At 34.8% G+C, this 25,349-nt stretch overlaps 1 protein-coding gene across 1 annotated transcript in view; it reads left to right on the top strand.

Annotated features, from left to right (window-relative positions):
* Positions 1–460: 460 nt before the first annotated feature.
* Positions 461–25,349, top strand: part of LOC109532954 (lachesin) — a 60,987-nt gene continuing 36,098 nt past the window's right edge. Inside the window, exon 1 of the mRNA XM_019898112.2 lies at positions 461–663. Coding sequence (XP_019753671.1) covers positions 597–663 — 67 coding nt within the window. The 5' untranslated portion in view covers positions 461–596. The remainder of the gene's footprint in view (positions 664–25,349) is intronic.

Here is a 25,349-nt window from a genome sequence, read left to right as displayed (position 1 = left end):
CGACTTCTGAAGATGCAAGCCACTCGTGCTTGCGAAACTTTAAGAAGAAATTCTACCCAACGACGGCCTAAAAACCCGAAAAACCCATTAGTTTCACTATTTACTAGTGCTTAATTCCGCATTGCGTTAGTAGTTTTTCAATATTTGTCCTATTCCAATGACTTTTGAAGCGATAGTGCTTGGAGTTTTTTAAATTTATTATTAACGTATATTTATTATAATATATAAATATATATATGCTTCTGGAAATACCGCGGAGAAAATCGAGTTATCTCTTTTGCGGGCCGTGGGACACATTGTGGCTTTGCTGTGCATAAATAATTAGTACAACTATATACCTAACATTGTTGAAAAACGCTTGATGCAGCTTTCCAGCTTCCCGCTTTCATCCTCCATGAGCGCAGCTATCTTCCAGCTTCTGTCGCATATTCCCGTTTGCCTGCGGCAGTCGTCTCACGACTTTTGTCATGCCAGCTCGTTCCGGGAACTTCTGGCTAGACTGTGTACCACGCGATCATCGTAAATAATTTTTTCGAGTTGCGAAGTTTTCGAAGTTTTGCTAAAGTTTTGGGAATCGGATAAAATTTCCTTCCATAATGCGGAACAACAGTCGGCAAAGTGTCACCGTAACAATGCTATATATTTTCGTCATTATTAACCAAGGTGAGTTCGCATTTAGCCTCCCAAGGCTTAACAGGTGTCCCGTGAGACGCTAAATTTTTTAAATAGCATGGAACGGCGCTTTATAGGTTTTGGAACAGTTTCCAACTTTTTGGCATAATTTAAAAATATATGATGGCCGCACTTTTATTAATGGGAACAGAGTTCCAAAGCTTGCAATGTTTGCCGTATTAAGTTCCAAATATTTCACGCTGCCAATAGGTCGTGTTACTATAATTCATATAATAGTTACTGCCATCCAATCAGCAGCAGCGGTGTTACTCATTTATATTTATGAGCTGTGAAAAACTAATACAGCCATACACGCGCATACATTTATATATACGCAAACTAATTAGACTTTTAATATTTTCTTTATTCTTTTATTAGAAACATGCTTTTTATATTAAGCATCAATTGCCCTAATGCAAATCTTTGCAAGTAATGCCATTAAAAATCACACAAATCGTTTTTTACAATTACAAGTACTAAATCCAAAAATTACATTTTAAGTCAACTTGGACAATGCTTAAAATTTCGGCAGTGCAACAAGTTTATCCAGTTAAACTTAGTAGATTTTTGCGAAAACATATTCTCAACTTATCACTCGCGTTAGATCAGCCAATAAAAAATGATTGGGTAATATCAGGAAACTCTTTCGAAAAGCCGCATTAAATATTTTAGCAGTAAAATATTAGTTCCTCGAATCGATTGGTGGAAATCTAATTAATAAGGTAAGTTCTTTATCTATATCGCGCCTTCAAGCATCTAATTTGTCTCTTCTATGTTTCTATACACTTTCATTAAAATTTTAGTTGCGGGTGTCGTCAGTATAACAGGAAAAGTAATGGGCATTATAAGTTCATGCGGTTGAACCTGTTCTCTAGTTTCCCTGACATAAATTGTCGCAAAGATCGTTATCTCTAATTGGAGCTGAAACTATCTACAGTAAATAGATAACTAAATACCGTGAGATGAAACTAATGGCAGTTTTTCTCACTACTGTCAATAATTTGGCGACCGAAAGATTAATTGTACGTTATGATGCAGAATCTCAGCATCTAGACGATACGATAGTATTGGAAGTTCCCAAGTTGCTAGACAGTTTAATGGGTAGCAGATTGAGATGTGACTTGATGCTATTGTAGATTTTGATACTTCCTATAACTAACTAAAGGTCACAACAGTATAACAAGCAAACACTGTCCACGTTTCATACAAACTTTATAACAGACATATTAAAATCTTTGAAAATTAACAAGCCAAAAAATTGTCAAGAAATATTTCAGAAGTAACTGAAAATTACCATGTGAAAATAACTCGGTGTAATTAGCAGGAATTTGACGAAAATTTTAATAATGCCATGCTTAAATCCCAAACAATACTCGATACAACTGAAGATAATTGTAGCTGATGATCACTTAATTATATCTGTGAACGTATAATGAAACAACAGGTTGGATAATTGCTATTAAGCAATTCCACGTGTACAGGAATAGAGAGCTTCCGACATCTAATATCGTCACAATAATAGCAATATCGGCTCCCGTAGCATACTAATATTTCCACCCTTCCATAACCAAAGTGTATTAGTTTTTCAAAACAACTCGCTAAAATTTGCTTGAATATTAACAGATCGTTTTATTTAAATGGTTTGTTCCAACTTCCATCGCCTTTATAAATAATTAATCTTATTCTCATTTTAGAGCAATTATTCGAGAAAGTTGTTTAGCAGCTAACAATCGCGATACCATTGAAGATTTGTGCGAGAGATTTTGTTTGTAAAGTGGGAATTTTATGATTTTGCAAGGTTTGCCATCACAAGAGATGCCCACACTCAAAGTCTGATCTTTGATTACTTAAGGGTGAAATGAAAATTAAAAATTCCAGGCAGTTTAAAGTTGAAGTTTGCATCTGGACTGGACGCGCCCTTCCGAAATGCCGGTAATTCCTTCTTCGTAAATTCAATTTCATCTGCGGTTATTTTTAACTTTATCAAAAATTACCGGTAGAATTACCGGTAGATGTGGAAATTAAATTGGAGATACCTTTTCGCATCTTGGAGGGAAGCATTTTTTTGTCTTGGAGTTTGTTAGCGATCGTTATAGTGGCAGGTTTTGGTGGTTTGGCAGGTGGTTTGGCAATATTTTACTCAAATAAATACTTTAAAACAATATTGTGACAACTTTTACACAAATTCAATATAATAAAACATAATCTAGATAAAGTGTTAAAATAGTGAGGTTTTCTGTGACTCTTTTGCGAAAAATATCCACGATATTTCATGGGTGAACATTTCGGTCTGGTCGAAGGAAACCAGCGTTTTTTTTTTGACCCACCGTTCCTAACAAAGTTCCTAAATCCGTAGTTAAGTTGATCGCCTGTTTAAAATTATTCGATGTTAGGAATCTAATGTGGAGAAAGAGGATAGTTGTTATATAAATAATTATTTTTATTTCTACTAACTAGTTATTTGCACTCCTGGAACTATTTATTTGGCGAACAATTTTATTTGCCTAATCCCTATTTTAATGGCAAAGTTCGCAGTGAATCCTTTGGCAGAGCTAACTAGTTTTACCTTCCGGCAAAGTTTTAATCGAATGCGTTTTTGTGTGAATTTAGACGAATTTGGGCGCCGTATTGAAGTCCAATGGAATATTATAACGTACGCCTCCTTTTGATCTACAAGCAATTTTCCGCATTAACAAAAGTATAAGGTATATATATTTTCCCTTCATATCTTTTATTAAATAAACACGTGTCCAATTTCGCTTCGGCAATTTTTTTCAACCGGTGACTGTAGAATAAACATTATCTCCCCCCATCTAAACACAATACATACAAAAATGTAAAAAGAAAACGTGCTATAAATACTCAATGAATCCTAATTCCTTTGGAACCAGTTCCGAAATCATCTTGTATAGAGTTTATTTGGCAGGGCTATTTTGTTCAATGGCAATGGAACTGTATAGGAAGAAATAAAAATTACACAAAATGGCAACAAACCTACTTTTACAAATAATATAATGCTACCCAGCTCCACACTTAGCAAGGTTATGCCCTGAGGAATGGCATAGGGTGCCACTGCTTAATGCATATGTTATCGGCTTACCCTGTTTCATTTTATTTCCTCTTTCATTTGAAGCTTTCGGGCACTGAGGGAAAGAAATTGTTTAGCCTAGGATTCCAAGGGATCTGTATTAGTGAATTTTCGAGTCGACAAATTGGAAGTAACAACTTTTAGCATTCCCATTTTTTCACATTCCTTTTTCGACTTGATAAAAGCGAATAATAATCTAGCACAGAAATAACTACCACACAACTGTCAACCATAGAAATTAATATATCGTCTGCTGAGTTATGCAAATAAGTTCTATTCTATCTTGGTAAAAAATGGGATTTAAACTTGTTGCGGATTGTCTCAAATTTCTCCTGAGTCGAGATTTTGTCATTCTACAAATGCAGAAAGCTGGATGTACGCCTAATTTGCTCACAAATACTAATAGTTTCCAGAACACAATATGGAACAATAGAAATTGATTAAGAAGGATGCCATTATGATTAAGCAATAGCAGTAATAATCCAAAATGGCATAGCTAAGCAGTTGTAGTTGGGGGAAACAATTCCAATTGCATGTCAGAATTTAATTTTGTGGAACTGCTCTAATGTTATTTCTATTGATTTGCATAATTTTATAGTTATTGTTTCCATATACTGTCTATATTCAGATTTTCTAGTTGCCAGGATTGTAGATCGATGTAAAAATCAGCTTTGTTCCACAATTTATCATTTAAATATTGAGCGATAATGGTATGCAACATTAGTAAAGGTGCACAGTTGGCAAGCCCGTTATTTATTTTATGGGTTTAGTCCGCTTATATCAAACAACACTTCCGCATGAGCTTCCGAGTGCTTCACCTGCTTTATTTGCAAACGCTATTCAGAAACTGACAATAATTTACAATTTATTAATTAACGTATTTTTCTGAATAAAGCAGCATTAAGATTTATTTGGCAGCGTATGTATTTCGTGAAACCATATTACACGCGGCTATTATTTTGTCCAGAAAAAAAACGACATATTCGTTCTGGCAAGCATTTTGTGGGAAAACATTTTAGAGGTGTTCATAACACACAAAAGTATGATAAAATAAATCCGATGAACTTTGTAGCTTGGGATATTAAGCCGGTGTTTACGCGCAAAGCCGAACATTCATAAATATGTAAAAGGGTCATATTTAACTTACCTGAAATAAAGATTTATTTGGAGCGTACGGATCAGCTATATGATTTTCGTAAATTTTGAATAAGAGCCATGGTTATTTGTTGATTGAAAATATGCTTTTGAGATCAATTGAAATCTCTTAGCAAAAAAACTCATTTGCAATTTGTAACGCTTAAATGCAAGCGTAAGTCTCCGCTAACTTCTAACCTGAATCGTCTCGTCTAACCTGAATCATGTGGGCTAAAACTAATTTCTAGTCTTCTCCCAGGATGACAATTTGATAATCATAAAAAACTAAATTTTAACCTTCAGTGAAGGAAGCCTTCAAACCTTTGAAAATTGTCGGCAAAACACTGGAGAAGAAAGGTTTCAGTTTTTCAGCTTGTAAAAAGTAATAAGATGGATTTACTCTGACATGGAAGTGTACCCAGACAGCTGAGCTTAAGGAGTGTTCAAAATCCAACATGTTTTTTGCTGTCGCCGGATTAAGTTGTGGGGATTGTTCCGGTTGATGCTTGCATTATATTATGACGAATCTTGAATACAGGAGGGCCGGACAAATAAAAGCAATTATTTTGCTTTCACGTTACGGCTATCACTTTGTATGAGGGATTTGGCTTCTTCTGGGGATCTTCTGCAGTATGAAATATTTAACTTGCTGTAGCGGCTCTTTGACATTGCATAATGCGTATACTTGTCTGAGACCATTTTTCAACAATTATTCTGTGAATTGTATATTCTAGTAATTTCGCCAGTGTCCAAGTCAGGAAAATTGCCGAAAGACATTTACATTTTAATTATACCCATTAGCTTGTTTAGACTCTGCACTACCATTTATTTTTCAGCTGAAGTGACTACAAATAGTATTCTCTGTAGTAAAAAGGAGCGCAAAAGACCGGTTTCACGGACGAAAAAAATGTAGAAAAGGCTTGGTGAACTTTAATAAATGATGATGAATTGCACTTAACTTTCGACAGCAAATTAGCTTTTGATGTTGTGTTATAAAATTTCCGTGGAACATATTTTTCATAATTTATTTTCCACAGTAGTCTCTTGCCTACAATTTTATGCATTTTATTTTGTTTTAGATCTTAACATTGGATGAGCTATATTCTTTTAAGGTCCATGCGGAGGATTTTAATAATCCAGGGATCATAAGAACAAAAGATATACATTTTATTTCAAATAGATACAGCTAAGGAACATTTCCGACTGTCTAAAGAATCGGGTAATATATTAATTACGCAGAAAAGCAACACTAAACATAAAATTAAGTAATTTAGTTGCGCTTAAAATTAGAAATGTTTGAACAAAGGGTGTTTTGAAAACCTTGTGAAGTGAGTATTAATAAATCGGATAAATTGTCTTTTGTTTTCAACAATGTCTTTCCTAAAGAATCGCAACTTGTGAACTTTTTGGCTGAAGATTAGCCTTCAAAACAGCTACTTATAAATATTTTCCTCGCTCCAAACATTAAAACCTTCACTGTCCTCGGTTTCCAAATTATTGTTTAATTTCCTCAACTTATTCCACCACAACACTTTATATATCTTTCTTTGAAAGGGCGTTACTTAAATCATGGATTTAAGGAACAAAGGCGCACAACTTCTGCTTCGAATGGAGGGTTGGGGAAGTTTGTTTTGCCTTTTCAAATTATCGGACCTAAAATTAATTGATCTAAGAAACAAAACTATTAATTAAATCTTTAATCTTGATGCTGCACGAATAATCTAGAAGGTTATTTAGACCTGACAATGGCGCTCGGAGGAAGGTGGATCAATTATGTAAGTCGAATTAAGCAATTAAAACTTACCAGAAAATATTGATAAGAGGTTTTAGTTTTAAATGACGCGTCTCGTTGCTGGTAGGTAATTAGATTTAAAAAAACTTCACCGGTAAAATGTGTATCTTATAATTTCAATTGCTTTTCGACAAACCACTTAACAAACTCCTCGGAACATCTTGCAAATTATACGACATTTCACGCGCCAATTTTTATTACACAGAAACTTTTTAAAATGCACTTAAAAAGCTCCACACGAGATATTCCGAAGCTTTAGAAAAGTGTGACTTTTCCACGCTAACGTAACGAAATTTTATGAGAACGCGCGATTTATGTCATAAAACCTAGTTTACATTTACGTTTTTGGATTTCTTATTTATCTAACAATATGAAATCGGAGCAGTAGCGGTTCTTCAATCCGATTTATTGCTATACATTCTTGATTTAGGAACTGAAAATTTTCACATTAAGTAATTCTACTTAATACCGTTTAAGAACCCATTGGTGTTGGTCCATATTTAATCATTATTTACTGTGGAAGGAAAATAAAATTCAAGTACAATACATTGCGAACGACTGTCAGTTTATTGGGAGTTACTTTTCACACCAAATAACCATCCAATTATCTTTTTGCTTGAACGAAAAGATTAATTATTATTCCATTAAGGTTTGGAGGGCAGAACATTTCAAAATTGTCTAGAAAACTATATTCGGATCCGTGTCCGGCTTATAGTGTCCAGCACGGCTGTCCGACCGGACAGGCGACAGCTGTCGAGTCCCTTTTCATCGTATGCATAAAACACGACTAAAAACGAATCTGCATCTCATGTTTGTACATACGGGGGATGTCTGTCTTTGCCTTGGGGAAAATTTGTTTCCAATTTTACTTTATGCTCTTTAGTTTTCCTTAGTTAATAGGTTTTGTGCTCCCATTTTTGCATTGGCAATTATTCAACTTTAAGAACTAAATGGAAACTCCTGAAACAGGACTTTGTTGCAGATGTTGAAAATGGTACAAAATAGAACAATTCTTCAAATATTTGTTGCCTGAATTTTCGCGCGGCGCTACTGCCTTCAAATGTGTTTGAAGTATCTATCTATTTTTTGAAGTATCTGGAAACTTTTTATTTCTTCACTGGTAGTCCATTGCATTGAAAAAAGTTCCCAAAGTTCATTTACTTATTGTGAATTAATACAATCAATTAACGCATTCGAGGTGATATTTTTAAAGTAAGCTTCTTCATACGCATCACCATTTTTACGATATATTATTATGAAGAAAGAGAAAACATATGAATAAATGATGGATTTATCCTTGTTAAATCTAATTTCTATGGGCTCTATAATCGCTTGACCGACGATCGGTTTTCTTGGCTCTGCAGTTTTCCGCTTTATTACTTCTGATAATCCAAGCAAAATATACGATGGTACTTGTGAGACTAACCTTAGTTTTCTAATGAAACCTTATTCATGTTGGATATAAATAGGATTTCAAATAAACTTCGTTAGAGGATTATGGACTACTTAAGTATTCTCCATTTTCTCTTTAATACCTTGAATTAATAGACGGATATTGTTTTGTTGTTCCATCTGCTGTGAATAATATTAATTAATTTATAGGATTCTGCAAGCAAATAAGCAACAATGAGTTGTTGCAAAGAGTTTTTCAATTTTCAAAAAAGATCGAAGATCTTCTAACGTCTCTGTGAAGGAACGGCGATATATGAATTTGTCTAAACCAGAAATACGATATTTTTTTATTGAATTCTATCAAAACATCATCTGCAACAAAACCCACGTCTTAGAAACACTGTTGGTGAATTCATTCATTTTTTAAACCCACACTATTAAGAATGGATAGACCGAAATGGAGAGAGTTCTTTGAGGCACCTACATAATTTAGTACACGAATGCTGAGGCTATTTAAAATTGAAGAAGTCATGGAATAATTGAGATTGAAATTAATCCAGTTAATCGAAATGGACTAGCAATTACCAGGAATGTTTTATTGAGATTAAGGGCGAGGAGCATTTTAACTTAAAAATTCAATTGAAGTAAACATATTTGTAACCCATTTAACAATTGCAAATGAAATGTGTTGACATTCTAAACAGCAGTTAATATAAGGCTTATATTCAATTTTAGAGCTCATTTACGTAATTCTGTTGTTTTAAAGATTTTATGTGGAAAATTACAACACAGCTATTTGCACTGAAAATGTAAACCTTCGATCGATTTCCTTTAAAACGGTGGTAAAATATGATACGTTAGCAAATTAATTGGATGGGAAATGGTCAATACGTTAAAGGCAGCATAAGTAGGAATTATTCAAATCGGAGATCCAATTTAAATTTTTGAGTGATGGGAAGGTACCGCTTACGATCTTTAGGAAACAATTAACATTTAAAATTTAATTAGTCCTACATAATAGATTTGCAGAACCTTTTTTAAAGTCAAATCGTATTCGAAACTGTTAATTTAAGAGACCTTTTATTCATGAGACTCGTGAATACTTTTAAGTAATTAAGTAGTTCCACATGCTTTTTCGATAGATATTTGCTGGTTGAAGTTTTTTAATTAAACCTTCTAGACCACTCCCTTATTTCCCCCGTTTGCTGATGGTATGTATAATGAACTTTCGTCTGTCTTGTTTTAAGGTCTGTTTGCAGTGACCGCCATTTTGGGTGTTTCATTAAAAACTTTACTATTTTCTTTTGGACTGTTCTCCAGAGCTTACAGTCATTATCCTTTAGTCGCACTATGTTCGGAGAACATAATGCTGCCTATCTCAACTTCTCCGAATAATTTAATTAGACTAATTCTCATTTCAATACTGAATATCACATTAAAATAACATTTCTCAAACAACAGATGGAAAGTTGCCTAGAAGCGAAGATATTCGAGATTAAAACGTACAATACCTCTCTAATAAAAGTAAGGGTTAGCGCCTTCCGTTCAATTACAAAAGAAAGGGGATCTGTTCAATAATTGGCAGAGGGTTTATAATCTTAAATGCCAATCTAGACAGCATTAAACCTTAATCGAAAACTCCTATATTAGGGATGTAGTAAAATCAATATACGTTCTCAAGACTTACTTTTCCGAATGTGTTCACCGGAATTGCAGGAAATATCGGCGAAGTCATTGATTTTTGATTTAAATGTGTCTGCATATGAGCCTGGGATGATATACAACATGTTCATTAGTGTGCTTGGTTGTGTCCAAATCAGCGAAATTTAGTAGATATTAATATAAATAAATTAAAGGAAATTTAATATAGTTTGGAAGATTTTCCTACTTGCGGCTTTCTGGTTGGTCCACATCTGCTAGACACTGAAACTTGAAATATTTATTATGGACTGAAAATGGAAAAGAATCGGCATTCGTTAGAGTAAGTCTCGTGCATGGAAAATATGGTTTTGGAATATTAAGATTAAAGAGGTGATGAAAAAGTAAGAAAAATGTGTGAAGCTCTTGAAGACAAAGCAGGCTTTCATCTAGTTGAAACGTGATGCATCGCGGAATTTCCGTTGAACAGAAAACAGCTGTGCAATATTTATGCATTTCGCAATTAGTTACATTCCATACACTTGAAAAATAATGTAAGTTCCAAGAGGGAAACAAGTAAGTGTAATAAAATATATTGCCCGCCTGGGAAATTAATATAGAGTGTCTTAGTCTCGACCTTTCCGGGAACAGACGGCTGCTTATTTTTCAGCAGGCTGTGACCCAGTGCATTATGGGGTAAAAACTTGGGTTGTTAGACTTAACCCCAATGAAATATGACTGTTTCTTGTTTCTTAATTTTTATCTTTTGAGCTCCGAACAAATGCGGTTGCTCTTACTTAAAACACACCGCGCGTCAAGTGAACCGGATAATTCTTAAATTTAGGTGCCTACTTACTTTTTACGCAACCGGAATAATAAAGCGGCTTTTAAACTTATTTTCTGTTGTTCGCACTTTCCTTTCTTTTATGAAAATACTAACCGAGAAAGGTATTATTGCTTCCTGTTACTCGAAATGAATAACCTGCTTGAATTTATATTCTGCGAGCTTTCAACATTAATAATTTGGTTGGCAGGCGTCTGTTTAACACGTCTAATAGCCATCCAAATAATTGAGGATATTAGTTCCATTTCACTTCTAACATATTTCAGGTAATTTTCTTCAAATAATTATTTTCCCTCCCAGGAATCCCAATTTTATTCGAATTATTATAGCAGCAAGATTGCTAGCTCCCTTCGATCCTTCGGCTTTAAGTCGATTTACAAATTATTGATCAAAAGGTCGTCGCTCTTTTCATTTTGTTCCAAAGGGGAGATTTAGTGAATTTTCACCAGGTTTAGCCAACTTCAATAAATCTTGTGAATTTGTTAATGGTAAGCAATTTTCGTTTAGCTCAGTCTAAAGCCTAAAGGAACCAATGATATAAAATTTATTTTTTATGGTGACAAATTACCAAAACTAACTGTGAGATTGCTGATAAAAAATGTTCAAACACTTCCCGGCACTCAAGCGCTCCATGGGACTCTCAATTCCTCTTTCTGCTTCATTTTTGTCCTCAAGTTGAATTTATTTCATGAAACACCAGACGTAAAAGCAAAAGCTCATTTCAAGCAAAGCTATTCTAATTTCTTGAACAGTGTTGTTTTCCCAACACGAAACCTGCATCGCAATCAAATCTCCACTCTTTCGTTACTTCAAACTTCCAAGTAAAATCATATAAAAACACCGTATAAATGAGCTTGGAAAATTCTCTTCTGTCGACTATGCAGCTGTAATGTCGACTTAAAGCCGTCGGAGCGTTTGTTTGCTCATACAGTTCAGTTGCAGTTCATAATCTTTAAAGCAAATTCCGAAAATCCTTGGAGTAAATAAGCTCGGCCATTTGCCGAAATTGTAATGGAACTGCTAACCAATAACTGCTTGATAATTTGCTTTAGTACATGATTTCCACCAGAACCCATTTGAATCGGATTTCAACGAAAAATCTGTGTTCTACTTCTAATCTCTTTCTATTATTGTCATTTGCTTCAGTCATAACCCCGAAAAATTTAGTAAGGAATTGTTTTGGGTTTTTTTAATAATCTGGTTGCATATCGCTCACAAGTACGGAGATATGAACGGAAATTTCTGCTTCGAATCAAATGTAACATTAAAATAGAAGCCAAAAGCGTTTAGTGAATCCAAACAATATCTCTAAGTCTTGAACGGTTACCACATTTCACAAAGATCGTGCGTTTAAATAATTTGAGTAATCCGAATGATTTAGGTCATTCGACGAGTTGTTGCTGGATTTTAGGCAGAATGAGCCGCGATCGCATTTAACTTCAAGTGGGATTTACTATCGCTAACGACTATTCGATTAGCGTCACCAGCATTGTGCGTTTAAATCTCATTTATTTGTCTCCTATTCCGGATTACCCCAACGGTTCCCACATGAAGTATTTCAAATTTTATCCACCAGATCAACTAACACTCACAGGGCACTCAATATAAAACAACATTTACTTTGCGCCAAACATTGATGATTATCCGAAACCTGCATGCGACAAAGTGAAGCATTCATTTCCAACGGGTAGTCGAGGAGTTACGGAAGTTCCAACTGTTTCAGAATTTTGCCTGACAAAACAACCGGTTGGGAACTAAGTTATATCGACAATATTTGTACCATTTATATATTTTGAAAATAAAACAGATATTGCAAGTTTAAAATTAGTGTATTGTTCTGGTATTTTTAACGGATCCAGTCCGTTGTCCGGAGAACGGCGGCTGATTGTTCTGGGCTGACAACAAAGATAAATTATTGACAATACTTAAGACTGCTTACTGAAATTAAAATATTAATCGCGGAAATTTCACATTTAGTTACAACGCTGGACAACCTATATAATAAATTCCTTAACGGCCCTTTACTTATGCCGACTTGAACTTATACATTTATTTATCTATAAACCAGTAATAGTCAAGGCACTTATTTATTTATCGCATCTTTAAAAATGAGCATTAAGTTTGATTGCAAGGACGCTAATTGCTTGAAATGCTGGTGAAGCGCATTTTATCACTAGATTTACTTTTCAAGCTCCATGTGGGCAACTAAAAACAGAATTAACCAACATAGTCTACATCCAAAATATAGTATGCTCTTACTTGACTTTTATGGAAATTCTATGAAAACCACGAATTCTGCAGTTGATTTGGAACCAAGAAATACGCCAGAACCAACAACTACCTACCACTCATAATTAGCTCATATTTTATTCACCGGCAATTGAACATTTTTTCTACTCAAACTCGAAAGCTAAGAGTATAAAAAGCAAGCTCTATTTTAATTTTTTTAACTTTTCACCGCTTTATTTGCATATTTGTAAGGTAAAGCTTAACTACTCAAAGAACGCCTGAAGAGCAACAAGCCGTTTTCTACTGAACCATTTTCAGCTTGAGGCAAATTTATGATGAAAGCCAACAATCGTTTTAATATGTATAATGTTTATGCAGTGTGCAGCTCAATAAAGCAGTTTAATGGTAGAAGACAGAGTATCTCCAAATATTAAATTGAACAAACTGAGGGAAAGAAGAGAAATTCGATGATAATGCTTACTTGAGCGTGGTGAAAAATAAGCAGATATGTGAGCCATGTTTCTTGAAAGATCGGAAAAGCACTCTAAGAATATTAGTTTTTTAGACTTGCAATATATTTTATTGCCGCTACACGATATGGAAAATTTATGACAATTTCAAGGAATAATTCATTTGGTCTGCCTACCAGGTACTTTACAAATTATGTGGAATGTGGAGAAGAGGATGAGTGTTCGTTGTTATTCGTGTGGCTATTTTTCAAAGCCAACGTCTTCAGAATACTAAACAGCAATGAAAATGTCAAATGACGAGAAATTTACTCCCAGGTTAGACTTAAAAAAAAAATAATGTCTAAGCAAAATCAGTGTTGTTAGGCTTCGAGGAGCTTCACTGACAGAAGCCATTCAACCCAAACAATAAGTGATTCCTAAAATGTTTTGTAGGACTTTCCATCACGATTTTAAGGTCCCCTTAATACCCAATGGGAGGGTTAAATTCCCTGATTATCCCGGGCTAGATAATGCAATTTCATTAACTTATTTTGGCCAAATAATTCTAGCCACTGGTTTAAACAAGTCAATTTCTATGCAAATAATATATAAATCAAATGAAAAACAGTTGTAACTTTGCTTTCTGACATTTGAATAAATAGATTAAAGTTGCAGATAACAGAGTTGCGGTTGTTATTTTATGTTCTATAGTTCCATAAATTCAATAATAAATAATTCATGTCGGGAAAATTTTCAGTTAAAATTTCATTCCTATATAGGGCGTCGCATAAACACGTGTGGTAGTAGGAACTTTCTCGTTCACGTGCGGTAGGAGAAGTTTTGAAGTGCTGAAAGTTATAGAAACTCGTTTTAAAATGGTTTTATTATTAGCTTCGCGATAAATACAAATCGTTTTTCCTATAATCAACCAATTCGTTTCAATTATTAAATAGCTTTCATCTGGAATGTTTCTTTAAGTATTTTCGTTATATTTTCTATTTATTGTACATATTTACCAAAAAAAGCAAATTCTAAATTCTAAAGAACATTTTGGGCCTTCGTGAAAAAATAGAAAAGCGAATTTAAAGCTTCTCCCACAATATTTTTTGACAAAACAGTCTTATTGGGAGCAAGGGCTTAGCACCGACTTTAAACCAGCTTATTTTCTCAATGTTCATGTCTGCCCGAGTTTGTAGTTAAGAGTGAACTATTAAGTACGCTTAATGGATGGGAAATCCGCTACCGCCAAATAACGGGGAACTTCGGGGATTTTGCCCCCAGAGTTTCAACATTCAAATTGGTTATTTCTTTTAGCCTTGCGGCTCCTGGTGGGTGGTTGTATATTATTAGCCGTTGCAGCTTTCTTTCCGTGCTTGTCATTTGTCGAATTTAATCCCACTGGAGTTTGTTGGCACGATTTAATTTTTATTTTTCCATTTATCAAACATCCACTTCCACAAAGTGGTGCGAAAATCTCATGGCCCAAGACACATTACCAGAAAATTTGTGGCATTTAAAGTAAGATTCCAGGTCCATATTTTGAATTTTTTCCCTATGGAGAATATTTTTCTCTCCCCACAAAATATTTTAAGACAGGCAATCTACCGGGACTTCAAACATTGTCTCCTTTCTTAAGCCCATTTAAGCCCTGAAAATTAACGTATTAAAAATTTCCTTTCAGGTGAAAAATGGGCCTAAATGTCTCAACTAGGGGCAAAATTTGCTTGTTTAGAACAAGCCGGAATGAATACCACACCATTTTGTTTACTTTTAAGGTGTTAACGAGCGTTCGAATGTTTGCGTAACTTAAGCATCCCTCATAATCAGAGCATTGATTAAATGGATTTATTAGCAGGGATAAATCTGAACTCAAGGGATTGGCAAGGATGGAACGGAAAAACCAGGTTAAATTAAATTTTAATTAAGGGTGTTAATGTTGGTTTTAAACAGTCTTAGGTATTTCGCGCTTGTGAAGATAAAATTTTACAAGAAAATATTTAATTAAAAGGGCATATTAATTGGAATGCGCAGCTCTAATGTTTGAATAGTAGGAAATTATTCAGCAGATTTCGTTAGATAAATTACTCTACCCAAAAATGTAACTTATGTACAATCTTAACCTTCTATCTTCTGGGCTGAATTCGCTTTATTTAATTTAAAATTATCAACTTTCTTAAACTCATAGAGTATTTACTGACTTTACATTTCGATAATGTGTTTGCACACCTTCTAGCATGTTTGCTATTATTGCAGTCCAGAATTTTTCGAACCAAAGGACTCGCTTTATTTTTGCAAATGTAAATAAGGTTGCAAAAGCTTTCTGAACATGTAAAGCTCATTTTATTCAGTAAAGTCAGTATCAAGTTCATTTATTGTTATATCTACGATATTTGCAGAGGAAATTTGCAATGTACCTTGAGAGCATTTTTGCATAAAATTATATGCATGCTCAGATAAAGGTCAGCGTCTAGATCAAACGCTCTTTGCAACAGTTATTTTGCGAATAAACATGAGGATGCAAATTTTCAAATTTATTTTGCATTATTGTAAACTACTGTTGAGATGGGGTATTTATATCAATGGCAAATGGATCGTAATTTAAACTTAAATAAAAACTGTTGTCTAAAACTGAAATCTACATCATAGAAAATCAATTGATTCATGCTGTTGGGGCTGCACATTTATCCATCGCGTCCTAACTGAAACAAACTATTTTGACCGAACGATGTGACGTTCCATTATGTTACCACCTATGGTCGAGCGTCAAATTAATATTTTATCAAGCATTCAGCTAAAATAAATCATATTTTGTGAAACTAATTAGTTAATTATAAAGTTAATTTGTGAGTGTAAATATTGAATTTGAATTTATACCGTTATTACACATAGCTAAATTGGAAATTACAAAAAAACTTTGTGATAACTAAGCTAATAAATTGGATTTTCCGTTGTATTTGTTTAAATGGGCAATTGATGGTGATTCCGTTAAATTGGCGTGATTCTTTCGCTGCCGATATAGATATAAATCTATCGCTTGGTGGCACCTCTGGATGAATTTGACTTTTGCGAACATTAGCTGGTTGTTGCTGATCGGATCCTGTTCAGTGTCTACCTGGGCTGGGGACGTGAAAATATAAAACACTATCATTTGTCTATAAACAAAAGGAAAATTATGCCACGAAAATCCATCTCATACTATATAAAACATCACTCTTAATATTTAATAACGGCTGACGGTTTGAGCGTGATAATTTTTGTATGAGGCTGCCAGTAAAAGTTTATGGAGGCAACCAGCCACGGCATTTTAAGAGCATGACTGAAGAATTCATAAAATTGCTCGTGTAACAATAGACCGCTCAAACGTGTGTCCAGTACGGGCAACACAAGTTACAATGGCTCCTGAAAATTGCTTTTTTGGGATAAGCCCATTAATAATATAGCTGATGTGATTGACAATGAATTAGACTGCGGATATCACGTTCCCTATTCTGTTAAAATATAATGTCCATGCATAAAATATGAGCTACCCCAATGGATTTGTCATAAACCTTTAAAAGTTAACATTGTCTAGCTCTAAAAGTGAAACCGCATGCTTACTATCGAATTATTTTGCTGAAGCATTAAAAATTCAGCATCTCCTGCTAAATTTTCGCTCTGTACATTTGTGAAAATTGCACAGAAACCTTTGGAGAACATACTTGAACTGAATTAACGTCGGATGTTCTTGAACATAATTGGAACTATAAAGCTCGGCTAATGCTAAATTAACATTTACTGCGCCTCCTTGATTCACATGAAAAGTGTCCTGACCTATCTTCTATTTTCAAATCATGTAACTTATTATCCTGTTACTACACACATACACAGAAGAACTGACTACATATTAATTATTTTAAATGATTGATAAGAGGGAAGACAGAGAAGCAAAAGGCTTGAAACTTGCTAATGAAGATTGTGTGCGGTAGATCTTCTCAAGTTCTCAAGAAATATTGGAAAAACATTCGCCAATTTAGGAATTAAACATTGGTGTTGACCTGTAAATATTTTTGTCAGGTACCAAAATAAGCTAAGTCTTCAATGCGCTGTTAAGCCTAAAATTATCACATTAATCCCCCATCGCGTTAAGCTGTAAGCAAAATATATGTTTGGAGTAGTAACGCACAAGATTGCACGGTGTTAAAGTGCCTCATCTTTCAAAACTTTGGCATTTCCTTTGGGAAGCCATAGGTAAATCCATATGGAGCATTGTTCTCCTAATTAATATTTAACATTAACATTCCATAACAAGCTGCCTCTGCCTCTATCTGTTATAAAGATAGAAAAAAGCTTGACTTGCTCATCTGATTTAAATACACTTTCGAGTGCGCTTAATATTGAAATCGAGTTATGTCGCAAAGACATTTTTCCCCGATGAACATTAACGGTAACCAGAGCCATATTTGAGAATTACATTGAGGAGTTATGCTCTGAAACGAATCCGACGAGGTACATTGTATTCAACACAGTTTAGCTTTGAAGTTTCATGGCTTTTATTCAATGCAAACTTTGGCTGCCTGAGCTGATGTATTCAATTTTCTTATCACTGTGAAACCTCGAACCACTTAACCTAAGTTCGGCGAAGTTTTCTAACTAAATTTTGCTGTAGTCTAGCTAAGATTAGCCTTATACTTGTCAGGAGTTTATAAATTTTAAAGCGCTTAATGTTAATCCAGTTAAGGTGTTGAAATGAGGTTGATTTTATCGCTTAATTCTCACCATTTTATTTCAAAGAAGTTAATGATTGGACTGATGTTGCGGATTCCTTATTACTGAAACATTTCATCGCAAATACGGTAATTGCACTTCTTGAAACTAGTCCGTAAATTTCGAGACTATACGGGTGTAAACTGTCAGAAGCGGTAACAGAGAATATGGGTGTATGCTTATGCATCTAGGACTCACCGATTTTAATCCAGTTAAATGGGTTTAAATATTTATAAGCTACTGTATATTCGAAGGGCAGTTTGCCACTGGTAAGAAAAGTAGCGCCGTAAAAGATTTTAGGAGAAATATTGGTCTTTCGAAGGATCAGATTGAAAACATTTGAATGCAGATGCGGTCTCTTACGATAAGAACAAAAATACTTATTCCAGAAATCACTTATAAGAAAATTTATTGATTTAAAGAAATATCGCATTTGCGCTATTTGAACACGGTTCACCAACCCTGACTTCTTCAGCTTTTCTATTGACAAGTCAATATTCTATTTGAATCAGGTAAACCGGTTCAGCACGTACCCATAATTTTTACGGGAAATATTTGCGATCAAAATGCATACAAATTCAATATATCAAACAATATCTGCTTCGAATGTTCATAAAACGATGCATGAAAGGTAAATGTGGCGCTTTGAGCTTGTCGAACCAAGTTTTGATACTCTTGTAGTACAAACATTTTTAAACACCTATTTCAATGCTCCTCGCAATTGAAAAGTAACGTTATATGGGAGCAGAATTTCAGCTCTCTAACCAGAGTTGGAACTACTGAATGCCTAGGCAATTTAAAAACCACTAGAAGGTTTATTATGGTACTTTGCTATGAAATAGGCGAAACGTTTCGACACGTATATGTATAACTACTGGGATGAAATTTTGATGTACCTGTCCTGGGAAATGTGTAACCCAAATAACTCTTACGTTCTCTGAGAAGTGGCCGGTCTCTTGGGAAACTTTCTATTTCTAATTTCATTAACCGACTATATTTCTTTTCTTGCACCTAAATAATAACGTCACAATGCGCAAAGGAACATTTGTTCTTCAAATTAGCTCAACAACGCTTGAGGATGACAGGATGAGGTAAACATGTGTCTTCTAGTACTTTTTCAAAGTCTTAGGCAATCGCCTTGGTTAGTTACACTTGGGTCCAAAGGCCTTCTCTCAAGAATATGATTTAATAGAAATGCTTCATGTCTAGGTAAGTACATGGCACTCTTGCGGCTTTCTTGAGTGCTTCCTCTACAAGAGTCCTGTGATGCAGGACTATGCTCCGATAAGGACATACAAAAGCATATAGAATGTTCATGCTTTGAGATTATGTGGCTTCTGTTCAATGCAAACTTCGGTTGTTGACGAGCTGTATATTACATTTCCTTATTAAGGAGAAACCCCAACTGGCTCGCTCAAATCCGCCGAATTACGGCAAAGTTTTCTAACAAAATTTACTGGATTATATCTAGGGACTAATCTCACACTTAGCGCAAGGTAATTTTGGATTTTTCACAATTAAATTGGAGTGGCCAAATGCGATTTTAATAGACAGAATGGAAAATATTTAGCCATAATAAAACTGGAAGATTCACTCATATTTCCAAGAAACCATTAAGATCGGCGAGTCTTTAAACTTTGCGCCATTTTGCAGCATTATGATTTTAAGCGGTAATACTACTGGTACATAATGCACTTGAAGCCAGCGTTTTAAGAAGACCCTGATGGGAAATACGGAGCAATTTAATAGTTTCATAGTTCGACCAATATTCTAACGAATCTCCGCTAAACAGTATAAATTAAATATTAATATTGATTTATTAAATTGGGTTGCTCTAGTTGGGACTCCTGCTGTTACTAACTAGTAATTTTTGGGGGTTTATCCCTTCCAAATGCCAAACCTCTTGTTTTGTTTTTTTGCCTAATTTTCGCCAAATTTGTTGCTAATTCATATCGAGGCAAACAAAACGGAGGATAATTCATAATGAAGGGGAAATGAAGTTGTTGGTATAACTTTTAACAAACTTTTCTTAACGAAGGTTCTCTAACTATTAGATGTGTGTCAAATTATATTTGTGAAAATCTATCAACCTGTTTAGGCCAGAAACATTTTTAACTAGAATTTCATTTTGGTCAATGCTATTTGGTTCGAGTCTAAGAGATGCAACCCTTTATTAGGACCCAGCAAATTTAGTTAGAAAACTTTACTGAATTCCAACGGTCGTAGGTGCGTCCGCTGAGGATTCTGAGTGGTGAGGCAATTTAATATATAAGCTCATGTAGACGAAGTTTAACCCAACAAAAGTAGTGCGATTTTGAAACTGAAGAAGTGTTAAATACGGTCGAGTCCATTTTACGCCTCAATCTGCTTAACCCCTAGTATGGAGACATGTTTTAGTGAAAACGTGCCAAGAGAGGATATTGCTTTCAGCTATGTGGTAGTTGTTGAAAATTATGGGGCTTTACATTTTTCTGGAAATATAATGCGAGTTCCTGAGTTCCTGGAAAAGTTTTTGGCTTTTGGCTACAAAAATCAGCACGTCACTCTCAGGAAAGTCTGCAGAAAAGTATAGTTGTTCAGGTAAAGAAAAGTGCGATAAAATTCCCAAACGAATAACGGAAAAGTAAAGTAAGCCGAAGCAAGTCAAAATAACCACAATTTGTAACGGATAATGCTGGGGGGAAAACTTGAACGATATTTTAACCCCTCGTGTTATTTTTATTCCACCCTGCTTCGATGTACGTTCAGCTGCTGCGTAAAATTGGGGCCCACTGGTGTGTACTTTATAATTATGTGTTTTATGCCGATTCGGGTCATTTGAAAATTCGAAATGGAGACAACATTCACTTGAAGATGATTGAGTATCGCCGATATATCGAGGGGTTCTTAAAAGAAAATTTGAATAAACGTTCCTAGAAGTCACTCTGCTATTTAAATGCAGAATTATTCAACTCAGCAATGAGCAGCAGTTCTATGGCCCGACAACATGTAAACCTGAACTGGAAGTGCTTGTATAAATTTAAAAGCTCTTTAAGTAGTTTGGATTCGCATCCTCTTGACATGCAAGCATCAAGTTAATCCTGTTAAGAACGCAACACATTGAGTTAGAAAACTTTTCTGGAATTTAGCGGACTTAGGTGATGCCGCAGAGGTTTCTTTGTGATAAAGCAATTTAATACATCGGTACACTTAAAGTTTATAGTAGTAGAACCCAGTCTCACCCACCTTTCAGCATGCATTTCTAAATGCTTCGTTCTAGTTGCAATGTTTCAACCTTATTGATAAATATTCGTAAAAATTCGTTCCGACTTTTCCAAATAGTAAACAGATAATAGGTTTCCGCCAATGCTATAACAGGACTTTCCCGATTTCAAAATTTACGTTTCGTGGCAAAATCCGTATGCGCTCGAGATAAAAGCGTTAAATAATAAGACATTAAATCAATATTTTCCGGTGAACATGGAAAATGCCTCTGTTAGAAGCTTGGGGAGTTATTGTGGCTTCAACTGGGCCATAAATGCACTCAAAACAAAAAAATGTAATGTTTTAAAATGAGGCACTTGACAAAGTGATCTGATTAAAAATTAATTTACAGGGTTTTTAGACACTTTCATCCTCTAAATAATAATCTCGTAATTGTTAGTGCAATTAAAAATGTAGTATGGGTGTCATTTGCGGTTTTGAGTTCAAACAAATAAGAAATCCAAAATTTGAAAATTTTTGCTCGATTCAAAGATACAGACGAAACGAAAAAATGATCCTGTATTTTCCCAGTTAAAAGAGTTAGTTATGCAAAAAGTTTGTATATACAGGTGCTTTATAAAACTGTCCAAAAATGAGACACTATACTTAGGTTTGCGTGTTATTAAAAGTCAAATAAACCTTCTGACATTGCCACAAATTAGCAAAACCGTGCTTACACGGTGGTAATAATTACTGCAATTTTAATGAGAGAATTGCCGTGAAAAGTTCTTTATTTAACTAAACTTCCAGGCTGATCAAGTTTTCATATTGCTTTTTTCAGAATGGCAAGTTTACCGATAAGTCATTTGGGTGGTTAAAATAAATGTGCTTCTAAATCAAGAGATTAATTCTCCATTCTCCTCCAGCAAAATGTTGTTTCGCGAGCGTTGTGTCTTTCCTCATGGAAACTTTGCCACAAAGGGTAGACGAGAAGACTTCAGGCTTTTCATTCACATGATATATAGGTTTCTAAAAGTAGTGAAATTAAACTAGCTACAGTTTTATTGGAGGAAAGATCAATAGGGGAAATTCCCCTCATGAAATACTCGACAACAGGAAAGATTTGTTAACCAGAGCGAAAATACAAAAGCATTGGCCAGAAGAGGGAGACAATTGGAAACATTGTAAGTTCGAATCAAATCGTTCGGCCCTATAGACACACTTTAGTATGAGTAGGGTATGTGATTTCTATTTTCTTTGGGGGTATTTCGGAAACTTCATTTTCAATTAAAAACCAATTCAACTTTATAATTGGGAAGTCATAATCAACCCACTAAAAATAAATATAAAACGTGATACCCAGTGATTTTTCAAAGCAAAAGGAAATGGCCGTCCTGCTAGCGTATTATATTACAGTTGTTTTCGCACATTTCAGTCAAATGTGAAAAGACACGAGTTTGTCGGAAGAATACTGGAAGATGGTGAAAACCGGAAATAATCTTTTAAACTGTTGTCGCTCATTTTCAGGTGGATGATATCGATTGCACGTACACTGCCGGTTCTGGTGCCGTAACACTCTCGTTACATCCCCACGATACATCCGCAAGCAGCCATGAAATATTTAATGTAATTCGGTAGTGGATCCCGAAAAACTGAGCCTGTCCCATATTTTTCGCTTTAAATTCGTCATGCCGCTATTTATATGTTTTTTTAATGCCGAGTAAACCTGACGTCTATATACGGATTAGCTCGATAAAGATACTTCTTGACCTCACAGGTCCCTTATAAAAGTTTTTATGTTGGACAGGTTACTGCCAGGCTGGGAAATGCAACTCGACCTATTTTGGAGAGAAATTGGGTTGGCCAGCTTTCATTTAACTCAAAATTTCTAAAAACTCTATGACAATAGCAGTAACTGATGTACTGAAAAATGTATCTCTATTCACATTTATTGCACTAATTTTGTGCTGAATTTTAGTCACTATATTTTAATAGCAATACTGCCAAAATAGCTACACTCTTTGGATTGCTCTTTTGCTTGGTAGCTTGAAACTGTGTGTAGTTTGGCAAAAACCTTGAAATTGATGCATAATGTACATGCTTATTACCTCACCCTCCTTCTGTGGAATGTCCCAAATGGGCCCTTACGTGTACTACGTACATAACATTGTTTAATTCTGATTTAATCCGTTATCCAGTGCAAGCTGGTTGAAATTCGTATGTTTTCAGTTCCTGCTAGCGAAAAATGAAATACTGCAACGAAAATTTCCAATTTCTCAGAGAAATGGGATAGGTAATAGGTAATCCTCTTTGCCTGTATGAGGATCATTTGCAAAATCGCAAACTCAATTTTTTTGGAATTGTTTTCGAAATTGATTCTAAGCATTGTTGTCGGGGTTATTGACAGCGAAAATTGGATGTTCCAATATTAAGTGTATTAAGCAGATTAATATTTCGAAATGCATTCCATTCCCCAAGTGCCCATAATAAAGAAGCCACACGCTCGCCATACTAATGAATGATTAAATTATCTAATGCCGTCACATTGACCCTCGCTCTATAGGGAGTAGACCATCCTGCTCCTTCTATTTGCTGGAGTTCGGCTTAAAGATAAATATTTTCAAAACAAGCGCGGAAGGTTTATTGAATAACCGATAAACTCCGAAATGATAGATAGGCATCAGAATATCAATATTCAATTCGTCTGGCGATGTTTGGCTACATTTTATGCTAAATAGAGCTAAATATTTCGTTAAAATTTTTCTAGCAGCATATAACTGAGTTTCAAAGTCTTTATGTGCACAACAGAGCTCAAGACAAATAAATTTTTTTGTTCATTTATGTGATGGTTTCCATCTAAAGTTTTTTCGCCGGCATCAATCATTCAACCTCATGGTTCTTAACATGTAACCCAATCTGAACATATTTATACAAAAAGTGACGTCGTGTCCGAAAAAGCCATTGTTAAAAACTGACTTTGATATCGACTAGCAAAAACGTATAGGTAGACCGTTTTATAGGTTTCGGATAATAAATTATTTGGTACATTGACGGCAAAATAAAATAGAATTTCTGTGACCCTTGCCACTTACGATGGTCCGGCATATTTATTTGCGAGTAATGTCATATTTTAACGCTAACAAATGATGCTTTGACAGCATTATAGGCATTAATAATAATATGATTTTAGGTATTTTGATAGCGCTAAAGGCCACTCATTTGCCCCAGGAATTTTAAATTGCCTGACAAAATTTGATTAATCTTTTTAATCACCAAATTCTCATTAATTAAGTCATTCACTGGAGAACAGTCAATGTCTCTCCCACTCAAATATATGATGCGAGGGAATAAAAGGACATGCACATTTGAATACTAGGTGTTTATGAAAACTCCTTTATACGAAAATGTTCTAAGCAACAAGCTCCACATCTGTATTGATCCCCTTTATACTTCCAATGTCCTAACGACATCAATTGTTCTTCAGGTTTCTTCCTCTTCAGCTAGAAAAATACAGCTAATTATTTCTCGAGACCTACCTGAATCGAATGGTGTGTTAAATTACACCAATTAAACCAATTAGTGCAAGAAGGCGTAAACTGCAAATATTAATTGATTAAAATGTTGCAGGTAACGTTTTGTAATTGGAACATTGAATATTTAACAGGAGAAATAAGGAGCACTAGTTCAAATTAAGACGTGCTTTGTGTCAAATTAATTTCAGATCAATTTTCTTAGCATCTGATACAATTGGGCAATAATTTAAACTTACATCATGCAACTACGCTGTTCTCAAACCATTATATTGCTCCACCAAGCTCAATTCAGTTACAGAGTGCAGTTCTTCTAACAATTAGTTTATTGTTAATTTAGTTTCGATCGGCACAAAAATAAGTTTATTACATTTTAAGTTGATTATTCACATTATTTAGCCTTATAAAGGTCACCAACTGAAAACTTTCTGTTCTCAAAAATACAGCCAGAAGTTAGCAGAATGTCCACCACAATTTAGAAAATATTTCAGGACATGAGAGTTTCATTTCGTATTTAATTCAATTTAAAACCGCAATTTGATTGCACCATAACAATAACATGAAAAAGCTTGACCTACATACTCAGAAATAGTCCTTTCGGCAGTAGAAGTTGAAATTTAGGACCGAGCTACGTAGATATTCTCTTTGGAATGCT

Source organism: Dendroctonus ponderosae, unplaced genomic scaffold (genome assembly GCF_020466585.1).
Source record: "Dendroctonus ponderosae isolate FM_Combo_2020 unplaced genomic scaffold, Dpon_F_20191213v2 Dpon_F_20191213_1, whole genome shotgun sequence".
NCBI classification, from domain to species: domain Eukaryota; kingdom Metazoa; phylum Arthropoda; class Insecta; order Coleoptera; family Curculionidae; genus Dendroctonus; species Dendroctonus ponderosae.
Note: the sequence above shows the minus strand (reverse complement) of the source record. Positions and strands in the feature narration are given on the sequence as shown.